Source organism: Anoplolepis gracilipes, chromosome 14, assembly GCF_047496725.1.
Source record: "Anoplolepis gracilipes chromosome 14, ASM4749672v1, whole genome shotgun sequence".
Taxonomy (NCBI): domain Eukaryota; kingdom Metazoa; phylum Arthropoda; class Insecta; order Hymenoptera; family Formicidae; genus Anoplolepis; species Anoplolepis gracilipes.
In genome coordinates, this window is record NC_132983.1 from 8436482 (window position 1) to 8462870 (window position 26389).

Consider the following 26389-nt stretch of genomic DNA (forward strand, 5'->3'; position numbering starts at 1 on the left):
TGTTAATAAGTACTTCAAAATAGAAGATTTGTGAATTTAACTTTTACTTGCGTATACACGAATTACAGACCGTTTGTAAGTTAGTGTAAATAAGTTAGAAATTTTATACTTGCCTGTTGAAATTTGGACTTGCAATACATTGCCAAGAATCGGAAGGCCCGGTGGTTCCGATACGAGATTAATAAGTCGTCCATTTTTTCCATGATGCACATAATAATTACACACCAATAAAATAAACATAAATAATAACATGGTGATAAACATTGCTTCCTGACGTGATATTCTCGACCAGTTAAGCTTTATCTTTTTAACTTCCTGTTTCTATGGTCCTTGGATTGCATGTGTGAAAAAATAAATGATATTTGTTTTACAACAAAATTGAGAGTGAGAGAGAGAGAGGGGGGGGGGAGAGAGAGAGAGTGAGAGGGGGGAGAGAGAGAGAGAAATATAATATCAGGTAATAGAGGACAGTATTTAAAAAGTCTGGCATTTTAAACATAAAGTTTAATATATTAAATATATTATATAATTTAATATATTTATTATAAATTAATATATATATATATATATATATATATAATATATATAATTATAAACTATATATATTATAAATTATATATTATATAATTTAATATATTAAACTTTATGTTTAAAATGCCATATATTTATATACATTTATACATATATATACATATATATATGTATATATATATATATATACATATATATATATATATATATTCAATATATATATTTCATATATATACATATGTGTTTCTTTTAAAGTTGAAGCAGAAAAGACGAAGAAAGCGAAATAGAAGGAGAAGGACATTTGAATAGTTATCTCGATGTGCGTTGTCGAGAAGCAATCAATTTGCGCTGTTAAATTGATTGTATATTTGACAGTTCTTGGTTAAGAAGACTCGTGAACGTATAGGTAAGTTAAATAAATGTACACTTATATTAATTTCTGAAGAATTTCCAAGAATCCCAACGAAAAGAATCCACTAGGATTATTATGAAATTTAATAATTTTTTCGAATAAAGCCGAGACAGGTTATAAATTAATTTGAAGGCGAAAATGATATGTCTTGTCAGCTATATTCGAAAAAATTATTAGATTTTATAATAATCCTGGTGAACACTTTTCGTTGGGACATTTTGTATATACATACATATATATATATATATATATATATATATATATATATAGAAGTAGAATCATTTTCCTTCTAATTAAATACTCATCAATTACAGTAAAGACAAGAGGGGGGAGTGAGATAAAAGGGTAGAAGAAAAGAAAGAAGAAGAAAATGCCGATACCTCAGTACTCATATCCTGGAATACAAGACAAAAATTATGATTTATTTGACGGAGTGGATCCGAAACATCCTGAGACGTACGGATACATGGTAGAGCTACGATGTGTTACAACATACGAAGGACTCTTTTATCAACACATGATAGAGTGTCTTAAAATCTGCCGAACTTGCTGCAGTAATCTTTCTGAGGAACAAAAACTCGAATATGCACTTGTACCACCGCATAATCTGGTTCACAAAAATTCAGCGGAAAATCAAAGGAGCTGTACTACCAGCGAAAAGCCCATAGTACAGATAAAACCTGCAATTGAATGCAGATGATGTATAGAAAAATTTTTAGAGACAGACAAAAAGTATCTGGACGAAGGATGGGAAGCTTCTGTCTACAACCAACAAATAGAGGGATGAATTTCTTTTTACCTCTTTCTCTTTCTTTCTCTCTCTTTGTGCAACAACTAGATGACAAATATATCCTACTTATTCAAGAAGGAAATGAGTTCTAAGTGAAAATAAAAGAAAATAAAAATATATACAGTACCGGCCAAAAATATATCACCTTTAGGATTTTTGAGCATAAATTTAATTTAATTTACTTACTTACAAAATTAATTTTTTATATTATTAAAATTAAGTTTTTATATTATTTTATGAAAAATATTTTATTTGGTAAGTTGTATTTACTATCAAAACATATGTTATGATATTATAAATATTCATGCACTTTGAATAAAATTATACTCAAAAATACTAATAAAGGTGATATATTTTTGGCCGGTATATATATATATATATATATATATATATATATATATATATATATATATAAGAATAAATAATTCTAATATTTTATACATATAAACTTGCATTAAGATAAAATAGATGATAGAATAATCTAGAGACTAAACACAACGTTCCCACCAAGATCACAAGCGAGGAAACATAAAAATTTTAAGAATAACCAGATCACCAAACAATAAGCGCAGCAATAAAAAGAGCAACTTATACCTTCATAAAAATCCGAAACCAACAGAAATATCCTATGACTATTAAAAAAAAAGGGAGGCCGACCTTCCTCGTCTCATCTTACTTGCTCGAACTTAGTCCATAATACAGTCATTGCGTAAAATAAAGTATACATATATATATAGATATAAATGATAATAATTGTGTTCTATGCATGTAATAACTTCAATAAAGCTTTTGTAAAAGGAGAACGAAAAAATGAAGGAAGAGGTTTTGGAGGTCGCCTTCTCTTTCCTCCTCCTAAAAAAAAAAATTTTTCTCTCACATATTAGAGCTGTTCTCGAAAAGAAAGAATCAATAAGTTTGCAAATGTTGTGCATCCCCAACATTTGTCTAAGGTGGGGGGGTGTTACGTCCTGTAGACTTCACGATTCTTTCTTTTCGAAAGGAATGCATAAACATTTAGAGATAGTGATTCTGAGAACACTCTACGGCGAAATATCAAACCGTGAGAACTGTCACTTTAGTCATACTCCACGAATCTTACGTTACGTGGACAATAAAATTTTAACAAACCTCCGTAAGGCGAGACCAACTAAATAAGATAACTAAAGAAATCTTAGAAATTTATTCGAGCATAAACACTAGAACGGCTCTCTAAACTCTAAAAGAATTTTAAATAAAACAGAGTCACCATAACTCGAAGCAGTTGTTTAGAACTCGCAATCGTAAATTTAAAACGGCGACGAAAACTTAAGAAGCATTTGATAAGAGATCTCGCCTGACGGACCACCTAAAGTGACAGCTGTTTATACAAAATTTCTAAATAGCGGTAAGCGACTCTGACGGTATCAACTCCTCATTGGCCAAATGGAAAAATCTCTTGAACCAATAGAGAAAAAGTTTTTGAGACTCGAAGTCGAAAGAAACACCCCCCTAAGCATATGAGGGCGTTAATTAAAATTCTAATTCGTCCAATTGTCCAATGGAGAGGAAGTATAAATTCTAGTATTTAATGCGAAGAATAATGTGCCGCGACATCACTATTGCGGTTCGATCTCTCGTGCACCGTACTAATATTTTTTCTTTTCTTCGACCTCGGCTTCGAGACGTGGAATTGATTATTCCATCTCCATTATTAATTCTTCGGGTGTTAACACTTTCGGGTATTAATACTTTCAATTCCGCGACGTGTGCTTCGGCTCATATTTAACACAGACTGTGAAGTGGTTGCGTGCGAATTAAAAATTCAAGACAATATCGAGTGTCAGACATTCTAAGTGATCGTGTTATCCAACGCACAGGATTAGACCGTTAACCAGGATTGCTGTCTAATTCGTACCGACGCCACGAAATCCGCTGTCGAGTTCCTTCCAAAAACAAAAACCATCGACGTACGCTATTGCGTACTTATTAGTAGTGAGTACCGAGCAAATAATTTTATCTGTTTGTTTCACCTCCCCCAGTTAAAATTTTGTTATTATAATTATAGTGAGACAATTCTTGATTTTTTATATTATCACTGTTTGATCGGTTTACTTCCCATTTTACCCTTGTCATTATAATTAGCTCTCCTTTTCTTGTTATTTATGTCTATTTCCCATCCTCTTTATTTTCACTTTCTATTTTTCTCTGCGGGCACCTGTGTATTTTGTAGAACCGGTATCTCGTATACTGGCACAAAATACAATTTGATAGAACCTGCAAATTCTTTCTATTTTTCTCTCTCTCTCTCTCTCTCTTTCTCTCTCTCTCTCTCTCTCTCTCTCTCTCTCTCTCTCTCTCTCTTTGCGGACACCTGTGTATTTTACAGAACCGGTATCTCGTATACTGGCACAAAATACAAGTAGGTAGAACCTGCAAATTCTTTCTATTTTCTCAATGGGCACCTGTGTATTTTGGTGGAAACGGTACCTCTCATATTGGCACTAAAATACGCGATTAAGCAAAATTCTCCGGAACTCCATTTTTCCTCTGGTCCTTTAAACGTTCATTATAATTTATTTATTACTTCCTTCCTTTTTATTTCATTCCCTTTTTATTTCTTCTCTCTCCTCTCTTCTTCCTATATTTATGTGTTTCAAATAATATAATTTCATGACAAAAAAAACTATATTAAGAATATTATAATTTTTGCTAATTAAAACTGTCTCATCAAACATTAAATTTAAGTTTTATTAACATTTTCGTGAGTTCTTAGTGAAGCCTGTTTACCCTAAACGCCTAAAGGCTAAATCAAAACGTCGCCGCAATCTTAAAAATCAACGTACCCGAAGAGTGTTGGCTTAGGCGACAGCAGGTCATACTTTTAAAGGCGATATCTAATCTTAATATAGAATTAGTAAATCAATTTTTCCGCGAACAATCATTACACACGCACGCAGAGTCCCATCCTCCCCTTTTCCTTCAAGAGAGCCGGAACCACCCCTCTCACCTGACCCTTCTCTTCGCACCCCCATAAATCCTCCTCCTCCTTCACATCCCCTAGTATCATTTTCTCTCGTACACCCCTCCCCTTCTCCTCTTGATTTACCGGGCCCTTCTGGAGAAACCCCCTCTACCTCTGAACCCCCTCCGCGTCCACCTTCCTCAGCCTCTACCATCATCTTGGGCGATTCACCCCCATCTTCCCCTCAAAATTTACCTGATTCTCAAGAAGAATCAGATAAAATTTGAGAGACCCTTCGTGAGGTTGCCGAGGTCGTCATCGACCTCGAGAAAGAAAACGCAAGTTCCACCGAAAGGGAACAACTCGATAATTCCGAACATCGAAAAGCTCCTCGTCCCCCTCCTTTAGATCTTCTCCAATATCTACTCAATAACTAACCTAACCTCCCAAAGATCCGACATCCCCTTCCAGACGACTCGTATACAATCGGACTTGGCCCCGTTGACTTAGAAACTCTTTACTTCGTCTTTATATCCAACCTTGGTGGATCCGTTGTCCGTGGTTCCTCCCTGGTTATATAGATATATATATATATATATATCTTGGCCGTTCCAATAGAGGCTCTCTGGAGGAAATGTCCCCCTTCCACGATTAGTTTTCAGAAATTGTAATTCCTTCCTTGCCCTTTCCTTTAAAATTTTAAGAATTATTGTATAAATATTAGTCAGGTAATAAGTACCTCTTAGCCCACCTCCAAATTATCTGACTGACGACCTTCCGAATTTATATAACACCCGTGAACTCCCACACACTCACAACACACACACACCCCACGCACGCACGCACGCACACTATCAGCCCACTAATAAGTTAGATTAACCGCCTAATTATAATGTTAATAATTTTTTAAATTTTATATATATATTTTCATTTTCTATTAATAAATGTATAAAATTAAAATTTTAATTAATTAAATTTATTAACCCTTACAAAAATATTTTCCTGACTCCCAGATCGCACAAGGTCCCGTCCCGCGTAACAGGGATTAAATTCCCTTACCGAAAAGGGATCACCGAACGAACGGCCTACTGACCCTCGAAATCTTTGACCGGCGCAGGCCTTGCACAATTTGTTCGAGTCGAAAGCGTTTAAGATTTTAATGCGTTTCGGCAAGGGAAATTTCCGTCCTTCCATTACCTCATCCTTTTTCCGAGTCTGGACGTAACACATCCTTATGCATATTTTTATTTGAAAAGATAAAAATTGTGGTACCATTTCAAATAGTAATTGTGGAACTATTAATTTAAAACAGTAATTGTTATTGTTTAAAATCTTTTTTAAAATGAAAATATTAACATCGATATTAACAATATACAAACGCAACAATTTTATTTTTTTTTTACTAATTTTTATTTTCATAGAAAAGTGTATATTGTCGAATGCTTCAGTAATTCGAAGATTTAGTATATAAAAATCAGTCCAGAACATGTATTGAGCAGTTTAGTATCTCACTTCGAATAACACTTAGAAAAATCCACGAACAATACTCGTTTGTGTTGTTATTTTTGAATATTCTTTTTTAATAGAAATAACATTTCTTATTCTTATTTAGATAACATATTTAAAATTTATTAAAATAAGAGGGATACACTTGTGTCACTTTCCTTGTCAAAAACCTTATCTCTCCTTTCTTTAACAAATTATAGACTTTTACTTAATAAACGTTTACGAGTTTGATACAATAAGTAGTACGAGAAGAATAAAATTTTGATTCCTATAAATTTTCTTCTTTTGTCTTAATCAACAGTCTTAATTTATTAACATTGTTCTGTGCATACTTAAACCAGAACAAAGTTTACTGGTTATATCGACAATCATTATCTTACAATCGCAATGAAATTATAGCATAATATCGTATAAGAGTACGAGGATCTTATCTAATGTTTATTAAACTAAGTTTGCATTTGCTCTTATATATGATTAATCTAATAAGTCAAGTTGGTGTCATTAAGAAAGACTGACATTGAAAACGATGCGATACCAAAACAAAATGTCAAGTGAACATAAAAATAATTGTTGTGCAAAAAGTATATTGATAAAATGTATATAATATTGTTTAAATCTGCTTTTTTGTGCAAAAATAATGTTATAACTTTTAAAATTATGTTTATTAAAAATAAAGAAATACACAAGCACTATAAAATTTTATATTTCTTATTTAACATTATTATCCCACATTGTTTTTAAAATATTAAAAATTTTACATAATGAGGATATAAAATTTATATACATTTATAAAGAACATATAAAAAAAAGATATCACAAAAGTAAGCTTATTTAAAGTAGTTGTAGATCACCTTATTGGAATATCTTGAATCTATTGAAATATGCTAATAAAAGAATAAATTTCTACAATATGTATAACTTTTATTATTTCTAATCAACGAAATTTGTTGATGTATTTATTTGAACTATTAAGAAAAAGTCGGTTGTTTCAACTTTTAGATAGATTTATTCGTCAGTCACTTATTAGGTAAATTTCATATCTACATGTTAAATTTTTTACCGAAAGGTAATTTTACTCATTATTTCAATCACCAAATAAAAATATCTCTAGATAACAATTTAATTCATAGAGATAAATTTTATCAATAAATAGAACCACAGATACTAATATTTATCTGCAATAAATAATTGACGGGTAAATCTATCAGAAGTTGGAATATTCTATATAATTGGTTAGTATCTGGCAATATTACTAAAATTTGGTAATTTAAAAAACTCTGAATTAGATAGGCTAATAGATTCTACATATTCTCCACATTCTCTTTTGTTATTTGTCGCTGGGGCTTTGTATGTTTCTTGATTTTGATTAAATTTTATACTTATGTATTTATACATGAAAATATCAAGAGATCAATGGTTTATCGAAAGATAAATAGCTTATATTTTATATATCCATGATATTATTTAGAATTCTCAAGAAAATACCAAGTTTATAATATATCGTTGTAACAAATAAAACAGAATTATAAAAAAGAATTAAAAAATTTTAAATTATTTAAAATTAATTAAAAAAGAACGAGCAAAGTTCGGTTTTTATCAGAAAATCTGTAATATTTATTTTATTTTTCACAAAAGTATCTGGTCCGTGTTTATTTTCGTTAATCGCATAAATGTGTAATATCAGGTTCTAGACTTAAAATACATTTATTTGGAAAAACATTTTGTTTAATAAATAGACATGCTAATTACGTTTAAACGTATAATAGCGAGTTCTTGTTTTTTTCCTACAATTTTTCAGTTCTCTCTCTTTGAAATATCATCATTCGCGATCAATCAAAGAATGAAGGTGAGGAGACACGAGACATAAAACACACTTGTGTGTCTTGAGATAAGAAATCACGCGACATGTTTACAATGTATATTTTATTTATAATGTTGAACATATACAAAACCAATAAAAAAGTCGTTGTGAACTCCGCATATATTAAGATGTAAATTAGTTCCGGCAGGTACTACGTGTCTCTGAAAAGCGTAATATAAAGTTTTCGAAATATTAAAATTTACAAAAATAAGAAATCTTTTAAAAAACAAAATGTAAATAATATTGTATTCTTAAAATGTTAAGGCAAATTAAAATTTTATATTTAACAATATATACTTTGTCTAGTATGACATCTTTAAAAAGAAAACATTATATTCATCGCTGTACCATCACGATCCTGTAATTGTCGTCATATATATATATATATATATATATACAATATATATATATATATATATATATATATATATATATATATATATATATATATATATAATAATAATAAATAATGATATATATAAATTTAAAAATTTTTTTGATACGTACCTCAAACATAAAAGTATCGATTTCCTTTCTGATGTCCAAATCAGTTAAAAATCCTTCTCGAGATGCCGCTATTAACAAAATAATATAAATTTTATTTTTGTAAGTCGCGCTTTAATTATACAATATAATACTGTTCCTGTTTAAAATTCAAACTTCATTAAAAATAATGATTTACTTTTAAGCCAGACAAGTTTTGCATTATTACGTGAAATAATGTGCATAATTACATTAGCATTAATATTACTAGAGTAATTTATAATATTAGATTGTGTAATCAAGCTTGAATTGAATAAATTTACTTAGAAACTTTGATCTCTTACATCCAAACACTTCAACATCATTTTTAAATAATTTTTTGTATTAAATAATCGTACATAGTACTACGTTATAGATATTAATAGCATAATATGTTATTAATATTTATAAATAATCACGCAATCTTACAATACAAAGATTACAAGAGTTATTGTAATTTTTATAAAAGAAAAAAGAGAATTTAAATTTACACATAATTTATAACATACTTTTTCCGTAAATTTATACAATATTTTTAAGATTTTTCCTTGCTTTCTTCTTGATACAATTTGAATAACAACTCGATGTAAAACCAAGGCCTGATCATTTTAAACCGTAATTCAATAAGTTATATATAATTCCAAAACTAATAATTTTGTAATGTAATATTGTTATATAGCTTTATTTAAAGCCATCATAAAATTTTATAATAGCTTTTATCATGTTTGTCATTCATTCAAATCAATTGCAGAGGATATAGATAAAATTTATAAATTCGTTTTATACGAATAAAATTTCTAAAATCTTGTAAAAACATTGTACTTTTGTTTTAGTTATAGATTCTTTGATCAAAGATAGTTTATCTACAAATTTTATTGTACACAATTAATTTTTTAATATTCTAATATTTTCAATATTTGCAACATTTCAGAAATTACAAATTTTTATTTTGAAATAAAACCTTTTCGCGGAGAACAATGCATTTTAATTGATAATTCACAGCTTAAACAAATTGTCTTACTAAAATATAAATAAATGAGTGTAAGGTATGGAGAGCTGTAGTTTTTACGTTAAAAATTAAAATTAAGAATATAAAAAGTACATAAAGTTTATTACAAATATAATATCATAAAAATATATTAAAGGTGTATTGAATTGAGACAAAGAAAATTATGAAATAATATAAGAAAGCAAACGTTATGACAAAAAATAAAACCGAATATAAAAAATAAACAAGTTATTCGCAAACATTAATAAACCATCCGACAAGGTCAAAACGCTTTAATCATCTCATTATAATCAGGCTAATTTTTATTAATATATCGGTAATCGTATCAAACATGTAATTCGCGAACCGTGCTGTGAGTAAGATAGAAAAAATTCACCTCGTACAAGCTTGCGGAGGACATTCTCAAAGTCAGGTGACTGTCGCCAACTTGTAGATTAGGAGATGTGTGAAACTGATGTTGTAGTTCACGATTGTCCTGGAAGTCGTCATATTTACATGAGTAAAAATATATGCAAATTATTAAACAAAACGCATCATCCATTTCAATGATCAAGTCAATAGTTCAATATAATTTATTTATATGTCAAACTTCTATAAAACTACTTTATTTTGAAATAAACAAAACTGAGATGCGATAAGAAGAGAGAAAAAATTAAGATTAAAATAATGGTGTGGTCAGTTTATCTAATTAAATTAATGAACAAATACATGATAGGTGTACTTTCATTGTTGTATAAAATTCACAGATATTATACAATTAAGATTAAATTAATTAAAACTCTCTTCCTTCCGTGACAGTGTTCTACTACACAGTTTAACGGTTATGATACGAATAGATATTTTTACTTATCGACTATTCTGAATCTTTCCATGTACAACCTTCAAACGCTTGGGAGATTGTTGATAATATTACAGTATATTTCAGGTGAACAATCAGTGTCAGTCTGTAAATTAAGACTATTTTTTTGTCGCTATATATACATTTCAGAAATTAGTCTTTTATTATAATGATGTTCATTATCTAATATCGTTACGTCATCTTACTAGAAATCATGATTATTATTGATTCTATGCTCCGTTATAACTGACTTATTAGATGTATTTCTATTAGTGACTTTCACTCATTTCGATTCCGACGGGCGGAACGATGGTACGTGCTTTGACTCTGAACTGTCACAGACTCTTAAAGTCGAGTACGCCGTACACAATAACACGCGTGCATATTTTCTCGTATACGTGTGTATAATACATACGCATTATGCTACGCGATAAAACTAAACGCGTTATAAAATACAAAACGATTCCGACCGATATTTAAAGCAGCAAATAAATCGCGGTTATAAGTACATACCAGTGATGTAACGAATGTGCGATTGTGGATATTCGCGAATGCGAATGTGGATGCAAATATTTGTTGCCGACATTCGCGAATGCGAATGCGAATGCAAATATTGACTTGCACGAACCTGTCAGTGACGGTTGGCCCTCGTGTAAGATTCGTGGGACGCGCGGGCGACACGGGGGGCGTGATTTTGTTTACCGGTGTCATTTCGCGTTTATTCTTATTTAGTTTATTTAGAGTGCTTGCGAGTGCACATGTTTTTAGTTTTTACGAGTAGTGTGTGTATGTGTAGTGTGTACTGTGTACTGTGTACTACTATGTACACTGTGTACTATTATTTATTTACATAATACGTATTACGTATACGTATAACCTAAAGTGCTAATAGGTAAGTTCTAAGTTCTTATAATTGTTTACCCGCTAACGAGCGTTCGTTTAATACTGGACACCCTGTGCCCTGTATATAAGTATTAAGTATATATTGTATGTTATAATAATATATATTTTATATTTATTTCAAAGTAATTTATTTCATGTATTTATTTATTTAACTTTCAGGATATATCATCGAAAATGAGCAAATGTAATTCGAGTCCAATTTGGACTTATTTTTTACTCTCTGATACTGATCACGCGAAATGTAAAATTTGCAACAAATTAATCTCGCGCAAAGGACGTACAACTAGCGCAATGCGAAACCATATAAAATCAATACACAAAGAAGAGTTTAGGAATCTAGAAAACATCGAAAATCAAAAACGAGAAGAACTTACTACTTTGTCTAATTTATCACCCCATCAGACGTCGGGAAAGAATGAACTTAAACAAAGTTTTATTGTCGAGTGCATAGAAAGGACCAAAAAATGGGATAACAAGAACTCGAAGTCTCTTCAAATTGATCAATTGGTCAGCGAAATGATCGCATTGGAAGATTTACCTTTCAATTTCGTCGAAAGTTTAGGATTTGGCAGATTGATACAGCATCTTTGTCTTCCGTATAACCTCAAGACACATCAATATTTTACATTTTTGTGTGATAAAATATATTCGAGAGTAGAAGAGAAAGTGAAAGAACTACTAACACAATTCGAGATATATAGTCGGATTATATCCGACCATATATAGATATATGGTCGGATTCTTCTTCTGGAGTGTCCTTATTAAGTTTGACCTGTCACGGAATTACACGCTATTATGAAAGAAAATTGATAATTTTAAAAGCAGAGATATTCAATGATGGTCGCCACACGGGCGAAAATATAGCCGCAAAAATTGAGAAAATGTTATCTTTCTGGGGTATACCTATGGAGAAAGTTCTTTGCATAATTAGAGATTCGGGTTCGAATATGAAAAAGAGTATGTCTTTATTACATGTAAAAGATATAGATTGCACAGCCCACCAAATACAACTTATAGTTAAAGATGGAATAAACGCACAAGAGATGATAGTCGACTTAATAAAAAAACGTAAAAAGATAGCGATGCATTTTCATCATTCAAATACCGCTCAGGATGAGTTAAAAGCATTGCATGAAAAACTTGACCAGCCAAAGCTCCATGTATTACAGGATTGTTCTACAAGATGGAATAGCACGTTCTATATGATACAGAGAATTTTGCAAACTAAAGATTCATTATGTCTTTATGCATCTTCTAACCATAAGATCCCTCAGCTTACATCTCATGATTGGGTTGTTCTAGAAAAACTGATTTATTTATTAAAACCATTCGAGGAGATAACAAGGGAGCTCAGTAGTGCTAATGTTTCGATTTCGTCTGTGATTCCACTAATATCCTCTTTGAAAAAAATAATTGACAGTCTAGATGAAACAGATCGAGAAATTGGCAAAAATATATGTGTTTTAAAACATGAATTAGTACGTAGATTTTCTCATTTGGAAAATGATGTTTTATTCACAACAGCAACTTTATTGGATCCGCGATATAAATCAAAATTTTTTGGAAATCACACTTACGTTAAAGAACATGTTATAAAAAATATTCTTGACATGTACAAAGAAAGAGAGTTTTACATGAATTCAGAAGCCTATCATTAAACGTAAGAAAGTAAGTAACGAAGAATCCCAACCATCTATAAGTACGGAAAATCTAAGAAAATGCACATCTTTAAAAGAGTCAATGGCTTTACTAATGTATTCAAGTTCAAGCGATAGCGAAGACGAACAAATTACCAACGAAAGCAATCATTCTGAAGAAGTTTTCCTAAAAAAATATATCGCGGATTACTTATCAGAAAAACGCATAGACAGTGATGTATGTAGATCCATTAGTGTGGTGGAAGACTAATAAAAAAAAATATGAAATTTTATCCGATATAGCAAGACAATTGTTATGTGTTCCACCCACTAGCGTCCCTAGTGAGCGATTTTTTAGTGAAGCTGATCTACTTTACACGCCCTACCGTAACAGATTGGATGAAGAAAAAGCGTCAAAACTTCTTTTTTTTAAATTTAATATGCCTTTACTTGAATTTAATTATTAATTTTTTTATTACAGTTTATTAGAATGTCAGTAAAAATCAATTCCAAAAATTAACCTATATAAACGTGCTTGTGATTTGAGTATCAGTATAAAAATTATTATTTTTGTGTGTTAATTTTATTATAAAGTTCTGCAAAATGATCAAAGACTTTATCTTTTAGTTATTCATCAAGAGCTAAATATTTAAACAGTTATTCATAAACAGTCAGTTTTCTTCTGACTTAAATATTAGTAGAAAAATATAAATATCTCATTTATTTCATTATTTTAATCAGAAAGTAGGAGAAATAAGAATATTTTGTTTTTGTTTATTTTATTAGTTTCATGAAATTGTTTAAAGACTTTGTTTATTTATTATTCAGAGATAAATATGCAATACTGTGAGTATAAAAAACAATATTGAATAATTTAAACTCAAGAAGACTGCTGAATTGTTTAGTTCCTATCTTAGCCAAATAAGATCTAGTCAATTTGTGTAGTTGTAAGTAAAATACTAATGTTTTTGGTTTTTGATCAACAAAATTATTAATACATTGTAAAATTTACAATGTAAATTTTTAAGGCTCTCCAACTTAATAAAGAAAAATTATTGTGTAGTTTTTTACATTTTATATATCTCTTCCTCTAATAAAACCAACTTTTACTAAAGTAATATTCGCAAAACATTCGTATATTTTTTGCGAATACGAATGCGAATGCGAATATTTTGAAATCAGCGAATATTCGCGAATGCAAATGCGAATGCAAATATTCGTTACATCACTAGTACATACATAGTATAAAGAAGCGCGTAAAATATATTAATCGACACACTCTCTCTCTTTTCGTCATGATATTACATACGCATTTTATTACACGATAAATCTTACGCATTAAAATATGTCTAAAGCGATTCCAAAATACGTAAATAAAATAACAATATGTCATTCGACCTTAGCGACGTATAACAGGTTATTGTTTACATTCCCGGTTTCGTTTCGTAATCGCGATCACGATCGGGTTTTTGTTCATATAATATCCTGATTTTGATCACGAAATTGTTGTCGAGAGTCGTATTTGATGTCAACTAAATGGGATTCTCTCAGAATTACTTTTCAGTGAGAAATGATTGATTGAAAAGAAGACATTGAATCGATGTCAACGTTTGTCGGCGTTTATTTGGCATTTTTTTAATCCTTATTGTTTATTGAGCAACATTTATACGTCTCAGTATCACGGCTGATGTATGTTCGTGTATAGAAAGATACATGTTCGCGCGATTGATATTGAATAACCTGGAATATTATTTAAGAATACTGACGACACTAATGAGTCAGGAAACTTTGTTCTTATTCAATTATATTCGTCTTACAACACTAGTAAAAATGCTTGCGTTACACTATACTATATGATCGTGACCGTTCTGGCGAGGTCATAGCACAGACAAAGAAAGAGAACGCACTACAACGCCACGTTTAGGCATCTTTCGGTCGATAAAACAGTAATTTCTAATGATTACTATACGATCAAATAAAATAAAACAAAAAATGTTAATAAACTCAAACATAACCGGTTGTTGGGAGCACAATCTGCTTCAACAAGTGTGGGTCCCGATTAATCAGAGCTCGATTATTCCGAAATTTGGGAATTTACCGTCAAAATATCGTACGTTTTTACTTTTGTACGGTTTAAAATATTGCGCGATTTTACTTTTGTGCGGTTTAAACAAATTAAAAAAAGTATGTCACTCGTATAAAACATTAGATCTTGACGATCCTAACAATCTGAGAGGAGGAGAAGGCCTAGGAGAGGCTTATTTGTGTATTAATTATTGTAAATCGCATATACGTATCAATTCAGTTTATTATTTGAATAATTTTAACAAAAGAAATTTAAAGAAAAACTGTTACATACCTAAGTCCTATAACAGTTTTTATTTAAAAAAAGATTTTTTTTTAGAATTTATAAAAGTATTCATATTTATATTTGTTTATTACTGTTCGCATCGAATATAAAATTTGGTGAGAATAATAATAATAATTTCTTGAATATTAAACGCTGTTGAAATTTGAATTTCATATTTGTATGATATAGACAACTTTAATGTCGCATATTCTAATTTCGTTGAATATGTCAACATAGCTGTTTATGATTTTCTTCAAAACGGAGCAAAAACGAGCAAGTTGTTTAAGAACTTATTTTCTTAATTTATCGATCTTTCCTTCTGCTACCAAAGTTTTGACATTTAATTTCGAGACACACTGTACATTAGTTTCTACATATATACCGAGAAAAAAAAATGTTTTCAAAATGAATATACAAAATTTATTTTCATTTTATCAAGAGTTATTGATTTTAATAAAAATATATTTGTATGCATGTACATAAAAATCAGAATAATAAACAATATACTTTAAATATTATCAACACAGGATCGTTTAAGCGTTGAAATCGATACTGTGATGCAAGAGAACGGAGGGAAACTAACGATGAAGGCGTTGCAAAATTTATCATATTTAGAGATGTTTAAAGGAAACACCACATTTGTATCCCAGCGTGTTTTTCATAGTACGAAACCCTACGGAGGATGTAAATTTACGTAATTAACTGTCGTTTTGTATGAGTTGCCCTCCGCTACTGCGCATCAGCGTCGATGAGTGACGAAAAGCTTTTATTTTAAAGCAACGAATTTGTAGATATTTGTAGATGGAAATGTAGATTGTAGATAAATCCCTTGCTTTAAATCCGTTACTTATCATTTAATGCAACTTTAATGTATCTTAAAAATGGAAAGAAAATGCGTTTTAATTTAAGGCATATAATTATCAATTTAATTATTTATTTTCCTATAATGTTTCCACTGCTCTATCTTTGAAATATCATCGTCCGAGTGATCGCTCGAAAAAGAAGAGGAGATGCGAAAAATATATTTGTATGTTCCGGGACAAAAAATCACATAACATGTTTACATATGCAATGTATATTTTCTTGATAATATTGAACGTATAATATGCGTAATAATTTTCATTTTTGCAATTCATCAAGTTCTTATACTTACATAATATCCGTATCAATTATACGGCTATTTGCGTTCAATTGGAATGAATTTCATATAAACTGTACGAGAAGGACAAAGTAGTAAATCCGTCTTTAATTGCATATTTTTCATATCATCTACGGGTTCCAAGTAAAAATTGTGCAACAGAGATGCTATTATAGCCTTCAACTCCAGCAGAGCGAATTTTTGACCTATCATACAATTTAAAGTCTATTATCGACACTATCAAAAATTGTCGAGACGAGCAGAAACGAAAATAACAGTTCACCTATGCAATTCCTCGGTCCTGCGCTGAACGGTATATAAGAATATGGATGACGATTCTGTATCTTCTCTGGCAAAAATCTATCCGGATCGAATACTTCTGGATTTGGCCAAAAATTAGGGTCTCTATGAACTGCCATGATATTAAGAAATAAAGTTGTTCCAGTAGGTACTACATATGACTCTGAAAATCGTATTATAAAATTATGAATTATTTTTACAAAAATAAAAATTTTTTTGATAAATAAAATGTACATAATATTGTACACAATGTTCTTAAAAAAATGTTAAAGCATTTAAACTGATTTTACATTCATTAATATATATTGTACATTGTATAATATGTAACATGTAAAATATGCAATAAAAAAAGGATTACGATATTTTATATGAATTTTATATGAATCTAAAATATAATATAAAATTACAAAATATATTAATTTACAAAAGTACGAGTATTTTAAAGAAATAAAATGTACATAATATTGTATTTTTTTAAATGTTAAAGCAATTGAACTTATTTTACTCGATTAGATGTACTTTATGAAATATGACATGTTCAATATATACAAAAAGATAGTTAATTACGTAATTTAACATCCTCCGTAGGGTTTCGTACTATGAAAAACACGCTGGGATACAAACGTAGTGTTTCCTTTAAACATCTCTCTAAATATGATAAATTTTGCAACGCCTTCATCGTAAGTTTCTCTCTGTTCTCTTGCATCACAGTATCGATTTCAACCCTTACACGCTCCTGTGTTGATAATATTTAAATTGTACTGTTTAATATTCTGATTTTTATGTTTATGAATATAAATACATTTTTAATAGAGGACACGAAAAAGATGATGGATGGAGAAGATGAGTGAAATGTGAAATTAGAGGAGTTTGTGAGATTTTGAGAGGATAGGGAAAGTTGAGGGGAGAGGAAGGGTAGGCGAGAAAGTGATGGGTCAGTGTTGTCTGGGAAAGTGGAGTGGAGAAGAAGAGTCTAGAAGAGTGATATAAGGCCGAGAAATGTGGAGTGAGAAGATGAGAGTGATGACGTGGAAAATCGGTGAGATGAAGAAAAGAGAGACAGAGTGGAGCAAGGAGGAAAGGGATGGACACTGGAAGATGGAAAGCTGACAGTGAGGGTGCCAGGAAAGATGAGATAGAAGAGGAGAGAAAAAGAAAATGGGAAGATGGACAAGAAGGATAAGTTGCGGAAAAGAGGGTAAGAAGGTGAAAGGAGAGGAAGACGGAGACCGGTCGGTATAGAAAGAGCGGTGTGACGGAGCGTTGAGGAGTGCGGAGTACTGATACAGCAGATGGCGGTAGGCGGTGGTCTAAACGGTGCAGCGTAAATAAGACAGTAGATAGATCGATGTTGGAAGGAGGTTGGTCGATATATCCATCAGATAGTAGTGGACAGATAAGATAAGGTGCAAGTGGAAAGAGGTTATGAGAGGAAGTTTGGCATATAAGGAAAAGGAAAGGCAAAAGTGTAAGAAAAGAGAAAAGAAAGAGGAAATGGAAAGGAGGAAGAAGGAGCTAGGAGAGATGGAGGAGCTAAGAGGGATAAGGAGGGAGATGGGAAAAATGTATGAGAAGTTGTTGGTGGTGGTGAGGAAGATTTGCGGAGAGCTGAAGAGTAGGAAGGCGAGTAAGGAGGGAAAGGCGGAGTGCGAGAGGAGTGAAAGGGCGTTGGAAGAGGAAGAGGAGAAAGAAACAGTGGAGTGGCGAGAAGAAGAGAGAAGAGGTAGGAAGGAGAAGGAGAGAGGGGTAGAAGAGAGTGTTGAAGCAGGTGATAGAGGAGAGAAAGGAGGCGAGGGAATGGAAAAGGAGAGGAAGAGGGAGGAGGAAGAAGAAAAAAGAGAGGAAGGGAAGGAAGGAGGGGGAGGCTTAAAGAGGAGACTGGACCGGGCAAGAGGAAGTGCAAGAGGAAGAGAAAGACGAGGGGGGAACAACGAAGAGGAGGGAGAGATAAGAAGTGGGGCGGAAGACGATGGGATAGAGAAGGAGAGGGGAGAGAGACAAGAGGAGGAGAGAAGAAAAGAAAGAGGATAGAAAGGAAGAAGCATGGTGAAGAATGACAGAAGAGGATGAAGAGGACGAATGGCTGGAAAAAAAGGAAAAGGAGGAGAGAGAGAAGTAGAAAAAGGGGAAGAGTGTTTGAAAGAGGTTGGAGGAAAGAGCGAAGAGGATAAGAAAGAAGAGGAAAAGAAGAGAGAGAGAGGGAAGAGAGGAAGAGGAGAAAAGAAAGAAGAGAGAGAGAGGAATGTGATATGGAGAGAAATAGAGGGTGCGGATCAGGAGGAAAGGAGGGGTATTGTGGAAGGCATTGTAAAGAGGAAAGTAGGTAGGGCGTTAAGGATGAAGTGGACAGAAGAGGAAAGAAGAAGGGAGGACGGAACAAGGATGATATTAACGGAGATGATGAAGAAGGAAGACGTGCTAGAGAAGAAAGGAGAGATTAGAGGGAACTGGGGAGTGGGAGTGGACGAGGACCTGACGCTGGAGGTGAGGAAGACGAGATGGAGGATCAAGGAGGCAGCGAGAAGAGAGAGTAAGAGGCAGGAGAGTGGTGGCGACGTGTAGGGAACTGAGAGTGGATGGGAGGAGGTGGATATGGGTAGAAGAGGAAAGGAGATGGGAGATAGAGGATGGAGAAGAGTGAGAGGAGAAAGGAAAAGGAGAGAAGGAGAGGAGAGGAAAGGAGGCGGAAAGGAAGGAAGAAAGGATAAGGGGCAAGAGATGAAAGGATGGAGGGAGCAGAAGGAAAGAAGGGAGAAAGAGGGGAGAAGAGAGAAGAAGAGGATGATTGAGAGGAAGAGAGAAAGGATAAAGGTCCAGAGGTGAAGGGAGAGGAGAGAGAGAGAGAGAGGAGAGAAAGATAGAAGGAAAGAGGGAGAAGAGAGGAAAGAAGAGAAAAGAAGAAGATGGTTGAGAGGAAGGGAGAAGGGATAAAGGGCCAGAGGAGAAGAACAGGAGAGAGCAGAAGGAGAGTCAGAGGAAAGAAGAATGACGGAAGGAAAAGGGAAGAGAGAAGTAAAAGGGGGGAGGAGAGGAGGGATGGAGAAATGAGAGGAGGAGGGTGGGCTGTAAGGGAGGGAGTGGGGAACAGTCTGTAAGGTGACACAGTGGCCAGGTTCGCGGGGGAAAGGGAAGGAGGGTATGCAGTAGGAGGGGGAGAGGAGCGAAGGGGATATATGAGAAAAGGACAAGGGGTGTAATGTTGATTACTGTTAAGTGTATATAGGAAAATATGTATGGAACGGAGAGTATGAAGGAGATTGTAAGGGGTTTGGTGATCCCCAGAAAACACATGTAAGAGTTGGTAACCCCAAGGGGATCCAAATAAACACATCTATCTATCTATCTATGTATCTATCTACATTTTTAATAATATTAATAATTCCTAATAAAATCAAAATAAATTTCTTATGTTTTGCTGCAAAAATATAAAAATAAACAAACTAAAATAAGCAAATTTCAATAACTCTGCGTTATCACATATTTATTTACAATCCTCTAATTTTACTTTAAAATGCTTTTAATTCACTCTTTTTTAAATTTCATGCTCCATAATTATCATTGTACTTTTAATTTATAACAATTATAGTATTGCTTTAAATTTTTGGCGAAAACATTTTTGTTAGTTTTTTTCAATTTTCTTTAAAGCGAAACAAAGAAAAATCGAGCGATTCTGTGAAAAAGTTTTTTTCTTAATTTATCGATCTTTTATATGTTCCCGAAGTTTTGACATTTAATTTCAGGAATCCGATATGAAAAAATACATTGCAACAAAAACTTACTATTTGTACTATTAGTGCGCTATGATAGTACAATGATATTTCATTTTGGGTTACCAGCATCAAACTTGGTACATGTATTAAAAAATATGTAGGAAGTAAAAATTCGACGAGGTACAAGCAGTGTCTAATATATTTTTGCCGCTATCTTTAAAAATGACGACAAAAAAAGTTTTTTCTAAAAAACTCAAAAACAGTAAAAAATATCAAAAATATTGTTTATATAAAAAAATACCTGGATATCTTTGTGTTCAGCTAATAATAATAAAGTAAACATTATAGCCCTCGTTACAGTATCGTGACCCTGTAATCATCATTACTTATTATTGTATTATTGTATTATGTATATCGTAATACAATTAAACAAGCTTAAACATACTAAATTAAAAAGAAAAGATTACTGATATGTACTTCAAACATAAAAGTATCGACTTCCTCTCTAATGTCCAAATCAGTTAATAAACCTTCTCGAGATGCCGCTATTAAAAGATCCAACATGGCCAGCCGCTTTTTTTTAACTTTTTAGAAATAAAAACAGCATATTAACTCAATCTCATTTTTGCATCCTTTAATTAACATTGTTCTTGTTTAAATTTAAACTCTATTAGAAATAATAATAATTTAATTTTACATTAGATATATGTTTCATGCTATGTTAACGCTATATCATTACGCGTGATTATGTATGCTTAGTACAAATACTACAATAATAATTTTAGATTATTGCGGAAGCAAACTTAAATTAGAAGATGATATCTTACATACTTTCAAACACTTCGACATCATTTATCTCCTTGTCACTTTCAAGGTTTTTCAAGTACCGACCATTGGTGCGTTCGTGATAAAGTTTTCTTTCCTCAATGATCTATAAATACAAGTACAATATTAAATTTTAAAAAATGACTTTCGTATTTAACAACAATAGCACATTATACTGTATCATAAATATTAATAATAATGTATTATTAATATTTTTGATTAATCATGTAATCTTGCGGTACGAAGATTATGAGATTTATTGTAATATTATACAAAAAAGAGAATTTTATGAATCAAAATAACATAATTGAAAAACGTACTTTTTCCGTAAATCCATGCAGTATTTTCAAGAGCTTTTTTTGCTTTCTTCCTTGTGGCGACAATGAGAATAACAAATCATTATGATACCAAGGCTTCAGTACTCTATATAATACGACAAATTCAATCAAATTATATAATTTTAATAATAACATAACTTTGTAACAAATAATGTTATTAATAAAATAAAAATCTTACTTTATTTAAAATCATTATATAATCTTGGAGAAATCTTTATGTAATTATTAAGTAATTATAGATGATAGAAAACACAGATAAAATTTAAAATCTAAAATCTTATAAAGAAGATATACATAAATTTTCTGAAAAGATTGTTATTTTTTTAAGTATAGATTTTTTTGTTTAATTTTTGATCATTTATCTATTGATTTTATTACATATATCATTCTTCTTATTCTTTTTACTTTAAGTATTTGTTTAATAAATAGCAATATTTATTTTGAAATGAAATGTTCAGCAGAGCGCGTACAAAATATTTTAATTGATATTGCAAATATTTTAATTGCCGGCTTAAACAACACGGCGGCGACGTCTTACATTAATTGTTTACCTTTATATGACTATTAAACAATTAATCTATTTTTCAAAATGTATAGATATATTATAATCATAAATATAAATGTACACATATATTATAATCATAAAAGATTAAGATATATTACACAATTATTTATTATATTTATAAATTACTATAAATTCATAAATGTATCCATAAATTACCTATAAACTAGCAGTTCACCTATATCGTGTACTGCATTTCGATACTGTTGCTGGAACTCGCCGAATTTTTGCAAAGAGATGCCCATAGAAGTTTCTACAAGTGCGTTTATTATATAAGATCGCAAATAGGTTGAAGATTAATAAAGCTAAAAATTTCATGTATAAAAAACTTGAATATTATCTTCTTTCATTGCAGTATCGGTGCTTGTGTAAGAATAAATTATCTTCTTATCTCAAGTTATGATAATTTTGAATAAAATTCTAATACATACACAAAACAATAGAAATTTTACAGAAGCCTCACCGCATATCGCGTTTAGCGCATGTTCACTAATAAATGGTATTAAATCTTTTACAACCGTCCCTCCGACATCCTTCAAAGATTTTGTCATGCAATCGCTCTCCTTAATCAAGATATGAACAAACTGATTCAATATATTGAAATGAAATGTAGGTGTTAATATCTTTCGGCGTCTTTGCCACTTAGCGCCTAAAACAAAAACAATATAACGTAAAATTATGAAATAAAAAATTATAAGTGAAATTATATCTCGTAAAATTCTTTTATAATTCTTTACATTTTTTCTTATAAAACTTTTATGATAAAAAAAATTATAAGTATTAACGTGAATTTAATTATTATTTTTGTAATTAAAATTTCATGGATTGGCAGATAAACTATTATTTATTAAAATGTTTATTACGCGCGATGGCTTTTGATTATATTGAGAATCTTCTTTCATTAAAATATCTATTGCTGCTATTTATTTGAAAATATATAAATCATTGCGAAATTATCTTTTAGTATGATCTCACGTGCAAAAATTTCTTTCATTAATTTTAACAACAAAAAGGTTGTATAAGTTTATTGTTTAATTGTAAAATAATAATCTAGTAATATCTATTGTAATCTATTGTATCTATATATATCTATTGTAATATTTTATTTGTATTTCTGTGATGGAGACAGATCAATAAAAGATTATAATAATAAAATATGTACGCTTATATGGTTATGTCATTACGTTACCTGTGCTTGTGAGAAGACCTGTTCCCAACCAAGGATGTAACAAATCATATCCACGACTTTTTTCGATGTGCTTCATATTGCTTAGTATCGTCTGAAATCATCGAAAATATGATAAGAGAGAAATATCAGTTTATTATATTATTCAATCTTAGATACCTAAATAATTTATTAATCGTACATCAAATTTTCGTTTAATCTCGATCAAATATCGATCTTCTGCTCTTTCATCTTTTAGGAAACTTTTTGTATGAACAAAAATCTTCTTGTGAAACATAAAATTTCTAAATCTAATTAATTTATAATATAAGAATTGAATTTCTTTTTTACCTCTAGATCATCTGGATGACGGATACCCACAACAGGTATGAAGACACCCCAAATTTTACCAATGGGATAATAGTCATTGGATAATTTAATAAACAATTTCATTTGTTCTTCTGAAAAATACATTATAAATACAAAATTAGTGAGGAATTAATTTTAATTTCGTTTGAGGAATTATTTTCATTGTTACTTTACTTTTACTCAATACGTTGAAAGCAGACTAATGATAATTAAGAAAATAGATTGCAAATGGTTATTGCAAAGAAAAGTGCTAAGATATACATTTCAAGAGAGTTTATGAATTTAACTTTTACTTTCATGCATGAGTGACGTGCAGGAGTGTTTCTATTAATGTAGATAGATTAAAAATTTTCTACTTGCCTCGTGAAATAATGGCTTGCAATACATTGCCAAGAATCGGAAGGCCCGGTGGTCCTGGTATAAGATTAATAAGTCGTCCGTCTTTTCCATGATGCACATAATAATTATACACCAATAAAATAAACATAAATAATAATAATATAGTGATAAACATCGTTTCTTGAAGTAATATTATTCTTGACCGTTTATTTTAGCTTTATCTTTTTTTACAATTTTTTAATCACACCTGTAATAAAGTAATATTTGTTTCACAGCAAAACTGTCACAATTACATTGATATTCGAAATATGCTAACAATAAGAGAGAAAGGAGAAAGAAGAAGAGAAAGAGACAGAGAAAGAGAAAAAGAAAGTGAAAGAGAGTGACAAAGAAAGAGAGAATAATCATTGAATTAATCCTACATATTTTATATAGTTAATAATTTTGAAGATTAATAATGTATAAATAGTGTGATGAATTATTTATTATAATAAACAAGATATTCGCGTAAATAAAAAAAAAATTTTATCGGCTATTGTTTATAATTATGTTTTTATTTACAAGATATAATTTTTTAAGATTCTATTGCAAAATCTGATTAGTGATTAATGGTATCAAAATTAGATCAAGTATTATTTTTATCTACTTATCTAAAAAATGTATCAGTTATTTTAGCATTATTATTAATTTTATTTACTCTATAACTGTAAAGAAATGCTTTTAAACGATCACATAATAATGTCTGTTCAGTTCTTCAAATTTGTGTGTGCGTATCTATTTTAAATCTATTTTTACTGCTAAGCAAAGATAAAGAATTGATGCGTAATAAACAGAGCTATTTAATTAAGCATTCACACACTTTCTCATAAACAAGGAATTGATTTGAAAATTTTATGTGATTTTTATCAAATTTATTACCACGTTACACACACAAACACATTGTGTTTTCATATAATATACAAAATATATAATTATCATGATTGTTTAACAGTGTTTTTTCCTTTGTTTATCTAATTGTTAAAAATATGCGCAAAAATAATATAATATACGATTATAACAATTAAACAAAGTTAACAACTTGTTATTCAAAGAATTATGTATAAAAGTCATGCACTTATACTAATTATATTATTAACCATAATTCAAATGTTGAAATAAAATGTTATAAAGTTTTACTTTACATAAATAAGTACTACTTAATTACCTGATAGATTATCTGTAGCAACGTTCAATTGAAACATCACTCAAATGTTTAAAATGTTTTAAATGAAATTACAAATCTTTTCAAAAGGATACATGTGCTAGTACAACAAATCTTCACGAACTGACAATGCACATCTGAGACCTATACTTATAATATCTCTAGTTCAAGAGCGTGTTAATAATAATCACAGTCTCATACTTGAGAGGCAAGTTGAATAATTCCATTTTGATTAATGACCAAACAACACATTTGATAAATGTTTATTGACACTCGCCTTTTTTTCATTTTTATATATGTTATAGAGAGTACATTCCTAATCGTTTGAATTTTGTGTCGTTTGTTTGTTTTAAAAATATATAATTTTGAAATAATATTTTTAGAAAAAGAAATTTAGTCTCAATGATCTTAACATTGACATATGTTTTCAAAATTTTTCATAAAGTAAATGTGTGGACAGGGGAGAGACTTCGCCTGCATCTCGCTCTATACCTTCCATCACAAAAATAATTCAATTCTTTAATATAATATATTTCTATTTTTAATATTAAAATCACCGCCCACATGTTTACTAAAATATTGATAAAACATCACTGTTTATAATATCAGTTTATATCTAAGGAACAGCATTAAAATTATGAAACCTTAATTTGTTATATCTTCCAAACTAATGTTTTTCCTTACTTTATTTTTGCTGATAATTACTTTCGAAGAACAATTTCTTATACAAATCGCGAGGCATAATCTTTTATACAGAGTTGTCACAATTATGACACTTCAAAATCGTAAATATCAAGAACCAAAGAGTGTTACAAAATTCAACATTGTATTACTCAGGAATATATTCTCTATAATATATGTAAAAATAACAATAATTTGAACTGTGTAGATCAAGCATTTATTTTAATGCATATTTTTATTTGAGAAGGTAAAATTTGTGGAACCATTTCAAAATATAATCTGAAATTTAAACTATTGATTTAAAATGATTTTGTTATTGTTTAAAATCTTTTTTAAATTAAAAATATTGACATCGATATTAACAATACACAAGCATAACAAATTGATTTTTTTTTAACCAATTTTTATTTTCATAGAAAAGTATATATTGTCGATCTCTTCAGTAAATCAAAGATTTAATA

At 30.5% G+C, this 26389-nt stretch overlaps 2 protein-coding genes across 2 annotated transcripts; one reads left to right on the forward strand and one right to left on the reverse strand.

Annotated features, from left to right (window-relative positions):
• The first annotated feature begins 1313 nt into the window (after positions 1 to 1313).
• On the forward strand, positions 1314 to 12971 carry LOC140673518 (zinc finger BED domain-containing protein 4-like). Its single transcript, XM_072906494.1, has 3 exons — positions 1314 to 1610; positions 11473 to 12013; positions 12067 to 12971. Exons 1-3 carry the CDS (start codon positions 1314 to 1316, stop codon positions 12969 to 12971), a joined length of 1743 nt encoding a protein of 580 aa, XP_072762595.1.
• A 3370-nt stretch (positions 12972 to 16341) lies between these two features.
• LOC140673017 (cytochrome P450 4C1-like) lies at positions 16342 to 25366 on the reverse strand. The gene is made up of 13 exons (XM_072905582.1): positions 25251 to 25366; positions 24068 to 24293; positions 23690 to 23799; positions 23363 to 23453; positions 22637 to 22822; positions 22333 to 22426; positions 21594 to 21696; positions 21280 to 21379; positions 20926 to 21032; positions 20750 to 20818; positions 17306 to 17474; positions 16722 to 16901; positions 16342 to 16644 (listed from the first exon to the last, which is right to left on the reverse strand). Exons 2-13 carry the CDS (start codon positions 24219 to 24221, stop codon positions 16478 to 16480), a joined length of 1530 nt encoding a protein of 509 aa, XP_072761683.1. The 5' UTR covers positions 24222 to 24293; positions 25251 to 25366; the 3' UTR covers positions 16342 to 16477.
• Positions 25367 to 26389: the final 1023 nt, after the last annotated feature.

What these genes read in the sequence shown, in the direction of transcription:
- LOC140673518 (XM_072906494.1), top strand. Translation starts at nt 1,314, where the DNA reads ATGCCGATACCTCAGTACTCATATCCTGGAATACAAGACAAAAATTAT. An exon ending in CTACCAGCGAAAAGCCCATA is followed by an intron (nt 1,611 to 11,472) that starts GTACAGATAAAA and finishes TTTAACTTTCAG; the next exon opens with GATATATCATCGAAAATGAG. An exon ending in AACACAATTCGAGATATATA is followed by an intron (nt 12,014 to 12,066) that starts GTCGGATTATAT and finishes CTTCTTCTGGAG; the next exon opens with TGTCCTTATTAAGTTTGACC.
- LOC140673017 (XM_072905582.1), bottom strand. Translation starts at nt 24,221, where the DNA reads ATGTTTATCACTATATTATTATTATTTATGTTTATTTTATTGGTGTAT. An exon ending in GTCATCCAGATGATCTAGAG is followed by an intron (nt 23,454 to 23,689) that starts GTAAAAAAGAAA and finishes CGATGATTTCAG; the next exon opens with ACGATACTAAGCAATATGAA. An exon ending in GGTGAACTGCTAGTTTATAG is followed by an intron (nt 21,697 to 22,332) that starts GTAATTTATGGA and finishes CGTATTATATAG; the next exon opens with AGTACTGAAGCCTTGGTATC.